At 42.2% G+C, this 8,159-nt stretch overlaps 1 protein-coding gene across 1 annotated transcript in view; it reads right to left on the bottom strand.

Annotated features, from left to right (window-relative positions):
* Nucleotides 1-412: 412 nt before the first annotated feature.
* fsip1 (fibrous sheath interacting protein 1) overlaps nucleotides 413-8,159 on the bottom strand; it is a 32,875-nt gene continuing 25,128 nt past the window's right edge. Inside the window, exon 9 of the mRNA XM_087780033.1 lies at nucleotides 413-585. Within this exon, the coding sequence (XP_087636159.1) occupies nucleotides 415-585 (171 nt within the window). The 3' untranslated portion in view covers nucleotides 413-414. The remainder of the gene's footprint in view (nucleotides 586-8,159) is intronic.

Below are 8,159 nucleotides of genomic sequence, written 5' to 3'. Positions count from 1 at the left end.
TCAGTGTCATGAAGGTCACGCTGGAACACTTGAGGTACAAACCACTGCTTCGACAAGAATGGCCCACGAAAGCACTTTAACACTTATTATTATTATTATTAAGTGTAATAATAGTTTAAAGCAGACTTTGGTGATACCGAGTACAAGTTTGCAGAGACCTTGACTTGATGCTGATGGACTTTTGTCTGAGGTGCATTCAACACCAGGATGACTATTCTTACAGAGTTAAGATCTCTCTCAGTGACTCCACAAATGACCACGACTAGACTTCACATGAATGAATGTCACAGATCGGAAGTTGAATATCAGCTCAGGCGTCGATCTCCTGGCGTGGGAAACGAAGTCGGACCTTCTCATCGTACAAACATCTCCATTTGTCTTCAGAGTCCTCGCCTGGACCGACACAGAACCTTCTCAGGTCAGGTTTAGAATCCCATCCATCGCTGGGTCTTGATCCAGCAGCTTCAGCTGGTTGTTGATCTCCTGGAGTCGCTTCTCTTCTTCTCTCCTTTCTCTGATATCCTGCAGGACCTTCTCTCCTGGCTGCTGGTCATCACACCTCGGGTCGGCGCCGGAGCCAAGAATCTGACGCACACGGAGAAGACAAAGTATTTGGACTCTCTTCAACGTAACATTAGAACCTTCTAAAAACATCAGACGTGAACCAGCAGAACATCTGAGCCAGAGACTTGAAGAAGTAACTTTGAGAAATGAAGCGTATTTGCAGAAGGAACTGGGATGTGACCAACAGAGCATCGATCCAAACTGTGAAAACACGTGTTATCTTGGGCAGGTGTCAGTGACAGGAGTCGGAGGAGTCGGTCTGGATCTTTAGAAGAACATTTTCAGAAGAAGAAGTTTTTAACATGAAAATATAGAATAAATGAAAACGTTCCATGACCCGGGACAACAGCGTGGAGGTGAAGTCCGGAGACACCTTGAGAGAACGATTCATGGTCCAAACACTTGCAGCTGCAGAAGGAGGTACAAAGTGGGTCAGTAGGACAAAAGCCTGGATTGCAGAATCTTCTGAAGTCATCACTTACAAATGAAATTAGTAGAAAAGAGGAGTAAGAAAAACAATCCTGATCCCTGAAGGAACATTAGATCACAGCTCATCCGATTAACTGAAGCCGCGTGTTGGAAAGAGAAAGCGATTATTTCTCCAAAGTGGGAGTCGTGCAGACGGAGGTGTATCAAGAACGATGGATCTGCAGCTCGGACGTTCGTCTGCCACGTCTTCTCATCCTAACTCGGTATCATCAGGTTTGACGTCGAAGAAGCCAGATCGTTGATGAGATGTTGTGTTTACGTGACACTAACTTCAGGTGCGAGAATACAAAACCAGCTTTTACGAAAGTGACTTCGAGATTCAGACCAACTGGACTTTGAAAACATCTGCGTCTATCAGGAAAAAACACCTGCCAAGCACGAAAAATAAAAAGATATTTAAAGTCTGGCTTCACCACCATCGTCGTACCACTAAGTGCATGGTTCTAAAAACGCTGGTATCTGAGGGAGAACATTTTTTTTCATCTGGAAACTTTGCCTGCCCTACTTTCAAGAGCCTCAGCCTCAGAACTGATAAAAATATTACACACTTTATCACTGACCACACTTTCCCGCCTCAATGATCGCTCGCTAAACGCTACATAAATGTCATCCCCGCAGTCCGATCACAAACCCGTCCAGAAAAGTGACAGATGTGTGCGACAAATGTGAGTTTGTTTAGTTGCATGTGTTGGTGATTTCATCACGTGAGGCCAGGAGCAGTTTTCACTCAACGCTTGGAACCAGAAGATAAAATGTCAAACCTCATTTTGAGATTTTCCCGACCTTCAAACTTAATTCTTTTGTTCCCAAGTTTCTGCACGGAAACCATTTTAGTTCACAAACCAACCCTGAACGAGTCAAAAAATACGTATATCAGTTTGTAATTTATATTTGTAGAGCTTTTCCAGACCAGGGTCACAAAGCGCTTGAAAATTAAAACAATTCTCAATAAAATATAGACTTTAAAGATCAAGATAATACTGAGACAAACACAAGAGTCTCAGAGAATCAAGGAAAAATAATTAAACTGTCTTGAGATGTTTCTTGAAGGAGTCAGTAGATCATCAAACACAGATGTTTCTTGAAGGAGTCAGTAGATCATCAAACACAGATGTTTCTTGAAGGAGTCAGTAGATCATCAAAAACAGATGTTTCTTGAAGGAGTCAGTAGATCATCAAACACAGATGTTTCTTGAAGGAGTCAGTAGATCATCAAACACAGATGTTTCTTAAAGGAGTCAGTAGATCATCAAACACAGAGATGTTTCTTGAAGGAGTCAGTAGATCATCAAACACAGATGTTTCTTGAAGGAGTCAGTAGATCATCAAACACAGATGTTTCTTGAAGGAGTCAGTAGATCATCAAAAACAGATGTTTCTTGAAGGAGTCAGTAGATCATCAAACACAGATGTTTCTTGAAGGAGTCAGTAGATCATCAAACACAGATGTTTCTTGAAGGAGTCAGTAGATCATCAAACACAGAGATGTTTCTTGAAGGAGTCAGTAGATCATCAAACACAGATGTTTCTTGAAGGAGTCAGTAGATCATCAAACACAGAGATGTTTCTTGAAGGAGTCAGTAGATCATCAAACACAGAGATGTTTCTTGAAGGAGTCAATAGATCATCAAACACAGATGTTTCTTGAAGGAGTCAGTAGATCATCAAACACAGATGTTTCTTGAAGGAGTCAGTAGATCATCAAACACAGATGTTTCTTGAAGGAGTCAGTAGATCATCAAACACAGATGTTTCTTGAAGGAGTCAGTAGATCATCAAACACAGATGTTTCTTGAAGGAGTCAGTAGATCATCAAACACAGATGTTTCTTGAAGGAGTCAGTAGATCATCAAACACAGATGTTTCTTGAAGGAGTCAGTAGATCATCAAACACAGAGATGGTTCCAAACAGTCTGGAAGGATTTCTCTCCTCTGGTCCGGAAGTTCAGGAACCATCAGTAGATTCTGATCCACAGACCTCAGAGCCCAAGCTGGGGTGTAAGTCTGGATCATATCACTGATGGAAGGTCTGACCATGAATAGATATGAAAGTAAGAACCAGAATTTTAAAATGATCCTGAAAGAAACTGGAAGCCAGTGAAGAGTTTGAAGGAGAAATGTGAGTTCTTCTACTAGAGCAGCCAGTGAAGAGTTTGAAGGAGAAATGTGAGTTCTTCTACTAGAGCAGCCAGTGAAGAGTTTGAAGGAGAAATGTGAGTTCTTCTACTAGAGCAGCCAGTGAAGAGTTTGAAGGAGAAATGTGAGTTCTTCTACTAGAGCAGCCAGTGAAGAGTTTGAAGGAGAAATGTGAGTTCTTCTACTAGAGCGGCTCAGAATTCTGGCTGCAGAGTTTTGTATGAACTGCAGGCGAGAAGATCCTTCTGGTTTAGACACAAAACAAACTGTTACAATAGTGTAAACGACACAAACAAATTATAAGATCCAGATCATGTTGTGACAACATTTTCCCTAAATTGAGAGATTTGATGATGTCCGAGACGTGGACTTACAGGTGTGTTCACGCACCACAGGTACCTACGTTCATGCCGCTGATCACATCAATGATTGATCTGGAAGAAGTTCAACACAAACAACACACCTGGTCTTTCACATTCCACGACCAAGGGTGTCAGAAGTGGGATGGCAACCCATGGTCTCCTGTGTCAAGGACCAGAGAGACGACCTTGCACGAGCGTTATGGACGGAGCTGTCAGAAGCTGCTTCCCTGCACAGGAGGATGACACAATCTTGTGGTCAGAAGCTGGATCCAGTTTTATGCAACTTTTATGGGTTTCTACAAACTGTCTCGGTGGACAGAAGACTCACTGCAGCCTCCACTGTTCACGGATGTCTAGTAAATTACTCGCCGCTCCAGGGCCAAGTGGGTAGAAAGTGAGTCAGTACTTGGACGCGTCGGCAGGAATCAGGTTTCAGGACCTGAACAGACTCAGGAGTCTCTAGTACTGCAGCGAGAGCCTGAGGATGAGGTCAGAGCAGCTGAGGCAGGATGTGGGTCAAAGCAATCGAAACATCACCGACCCACTGATCACTTGACATTGAACCGAAGCGCTTCGATAATCATGTATTTGGGTCAGAACACAGTTGGAGGGCAGAAGCTCGTTCCAATGCATTTAATGGGAAAGTTCTTCAAAAGAATTCACGACATGCCAACGGCTGCTTCACATCGTTGGGTCATGTTTGGTGGATCAGAGCCAGACGAGCTCACGTTGGACAGGAGAGGTCACATGACTCCGAGCCTTCACGAGCCTTCCTGAGCCTTCACGCCTCGCCATGATCCCCTGAAGCCATGTTTACCGACACTCGGCACCACTTCTGCGCCACAGGAATGATCTGTCAGTGACCACGACTGGAAAGTTTTGGAGAAGATACTCGGCTGTAACGAAGTTTTTAAGAATATAGTTGTTGTGATGTGTGACTCTATTGTATAATCTGTGTGTGTTGTTGTGATGTGTGACTCTATTGTATAATCTGTGTGTGTTGTTCTGATGTGTGACTCTATTGTATCATCAGTGTGTGTTGTTGTGATGTGTGACTCTATTGTATAATCTGTGTGTGTTGTTCTGATGTGTGACTCTATTGTATCATCAGTGTGTGTGTGTTGTTGTGATGTGTGACTCTATTGTATAATCTGTGTGTGTTGTTGTGATGTGTGACTCTATTGTATCATCAGTGTGTGTGTTGTTCTGATGTGTGACTCTATTGTATCATCAGTGTGTGTTGTTCTGATGTGTGACTCTATTGTATAATCTGTGTGTGTTGTTCTGATGTGTGACTCTATTGTATCATCAGTGTGTGTGTGTTGTTGTGATGTGTGACTCTATTGTATAATCTGTGTGTGTTGTTGTGATGTGTGACTCTATTGTATCATCAGTGTGTGTGTTGTTCTGATGTGTGACTCTATTGTATCATCAGTGTGTGTGTTGTTGTGATGTGTGACTCTATTTTATAATCAGTGTGTGTTGTTGTGATGTGTGACTCTATTGTATAATCTGTGTGTGTTGTTGTGATGTGTGACTCTATTGTATCATCAGTGTGTGTTGTTCTGATGTGTGACTCTATTTTATAATCTGTGTGTGTTGTTGTGATGTGTGACTCTATTGTATCATCAGTGTGTGTGTTTTTGTGATGTGTTACTCTATTGTATCATCAGTGTGTGTGTTGTTGTGATGTGTGACTCTATTGTATCATCGGTGTGTGTTTGTTGTTATGATGTGTGACTCTATTGTATCATCAGTGTGTGTGTGTTGTTGTGATGTGTGACTCTATTGTATCTTCAGTGTGTGTGTTGTTGTGATGTGTGACTCTATTGTATCATCAGTGTGTGTTGTTCTGATGTGTGACTCTATTGTATCATCAGTGTGTGTTGTTGTGATGTGTGACTCTATTGTATCATCAGTGTGTGTGTGTTGTTGTGATGTGTGACTCTATTGCATCATCAGTGTGTATGTGTTGTTGTCATGTGTGCCTCTATTGTATCATCAGTGTGTGTGTGTTGTTGTGATGTGTGACTCTATTGTATCATCAGTGTGTATGTGTTGTTGTCATGTGTGACTCTATTGTATCATCAGTGTGTGTGTGTTGTTGTCATGTGTGACTCTATTGTATCATCAGTGTGTGTGTGTTGTTGTCATGTGTGACTCTATTGTATCATCAGTGTGTGTGTGTGTTGTTGTGATGTGTGACTCTATTGTATCATCAGTGTGTATGTGTTGTTGTCATGTGTGACTCTATTGTATCATCAGTGTGTGTGTGTTGTTGTGATGTGTGACTCTATTGTATCATCAGTGTGTGTGTGTTGTTGTGATGTGTGACTCTATTGTATCATCAGTGTGTGTTTGTACAAAACTCTCTTTTCTTTGAAATATTGACATTAGAAAATGATCTTAAGCTCCGCCCACTGAAAACACTTTTTCTGGAGATGAAATCTTGTTGACCATAACCACACCCACTCTGCTGTGATTTGTCAAGCATGGAGGTTTGTCACTACGCGTCATCAATGAACAGAATAGAGTGAAAACAAAGCAGTTGAAGAAAGATATTCTTATTTCAATTAATACTTGTATCTATTCTGTTTGTTTATCAGATGCAGAACATTTGTATTTTGTTTATGTTTAATATGATTATAAATCTGGAGTAAATCTGGATTGATCTCAATAAATATGAGTAAAGTATGAGTGTGTGACTGGAATAGAATTTAAAAGACTGATTTTAAAAACAACTCTCTGGCTGTTCGCGAGGCTTCATGCTTATATTTACGACTTCTCGTGACCCACTGAACTGCTTGATCGCTCCACAAACACATGTTGTCGTCGTTATCCTCGTCCTCCAGGCTGGAGAGAACCTTCGCTCAAGGTCGTCTGGCAATTATTAGGAAGATTGACGAGCTTGTTGATGAGATCGATATCATCCCTTCTTTTCTCAAACAACTTGTGACTTTCATTCGTCAGCTTTTATTGCCTGGCTCCAGACGGCGCTTCATCTTCCCGGTGGCAGACAGATCTCCGGGACTCGCTCACCACGCCATGTTGTTCTAGTTCCACTGGAGGAGACGAGCGAGAAGGAGGTCGTAAGTCTGCTGTGATAGTGAAGACATGTGTTCTCTCAGCTCCCAGGTAAACAAGAGCGGCGTGACCTACATTGTGTGATGTTGAAACTGCAGCTTCCTTGTTTCCCTCCATCGATCCGAGATGATGAGTTCAGTTATGGACGGATTTGATGAAGACGGGATTCAGGACTCGACAAGAATCCGACTCCAGGCTGCAGGCGACTGATGTCAACGGCCTTCAACTGGGATTTGATTGATGCCGAGTGATTAAAATTCTTCAAATGTGAACAAAACACGTTTTGTATCACAGACCAGAGAACTTAATTTGATATCATTTAAAACGACATGAGAGACGCCGAATCATCTCTGGTATTCATTCTGACCCAGATGAGGAAACTCCACGTCTGCATGCGGCTGTCACTGTGACGAGTGGATCTGACACGAGCTTCACGTGACGAGTCGCACCTTCAGAAGAACCTCAGAAGAAGAAGAAGCTCTGGCTTCAATCATCGTGTTGATGAAACGTTTCTGGTTTAATGTCGAATTCCCAGGATGAGCTCGAAGAACGAACGGATCAGAGAGAAAAGATGACGGTAATCGAGCTCGAATGTTCTACATATGATTCTGTTTCTACACCTTCAACTCTGGCCAAGAGACCTGGTGATCCCCCTTAATGACACCAGATCCAGATCTGATTCATGGCCTTGTCTGCCCCTGATCTACTCTGATCTCTTCCGCCTAGGACTAGGTATCGATCAGAGATTTTCAATACCGGTGCTGATATCGATACATTCACTTCGATACCAATTCCTGAACAAAACATTTTTTTACATTTATTTCTGAGCTGCTCTAGTAGAAGAACTCACATTTCTCCTTCAAACTCTTCACTGGCCGCTCTAGTAGAAGAACTCACATTTCTCCTTCAAACTCTTCACTGGCCGCTCTAGTAGAAGAACTCACATTTCTCCTCAAACTCTTCACTGGCCGCTCTAGTAGAAGAACTCACATTTCTCCTTCAAACTCTTCACTGGCCGCTCTAGTAGAAGAACTCACATTTCTCCTTCAAACTCTTCACTGGCTGCTCTAGTAGAAGAACTCACATTTCTCCTTCAAACTCTTCACTGGCCGCTCTAGTAGAAGAACTCACATTTCTCCTTCAAACTCTTCACTGGCTGCTCTAGTAGAAGAACTCACATTTCTCCTTCAAACTCTTCACTGGCTGCTCTAGTAGAAGAACTCACATTTCTCCTTCAAACTCTTCACTGGCTGCTCTAGTAGAAGAACTCACATTTCTCCTTCAAACTCTTCACTGGCTGCTCTAGTAGAAGAACTCACATTTCTCCTTCAAACTCTTCACTGGCTGCTCTAGTAGAAGAACTCACATTTCTCCTTCAAACTCTTCACTGGCCGCTCTAGTAGAAGAACTCACATTTCTCCTTCAAACTCTTCACTGGCTGCAAGTTTCTTTCAGGATCAACTTTAAAATTCTGGTTCTTACTTTCATTCTATTCATTTATCTTCATCGTACTTTTAAAGTATA

The sequence above is a fragment of the Callionymus lyra genome, chromosome 18 (assembly GCF_982586985.1).
Source record: "Callionymus lyra chromosome 18, fCalLyr1.hap1.1, whole genome shotgun sequence".
Lineage (NCBI taxonomy): Eukaryota > Metazoa > Chordata > Actinopteri > Syngnathiformes > Callionymidae > Callionymus > Callionymus lyra.
Note: the sequence above shows the minus strand (reverse complement) of the source record. Positions and strands in the feature narration are given on the sequence as shown.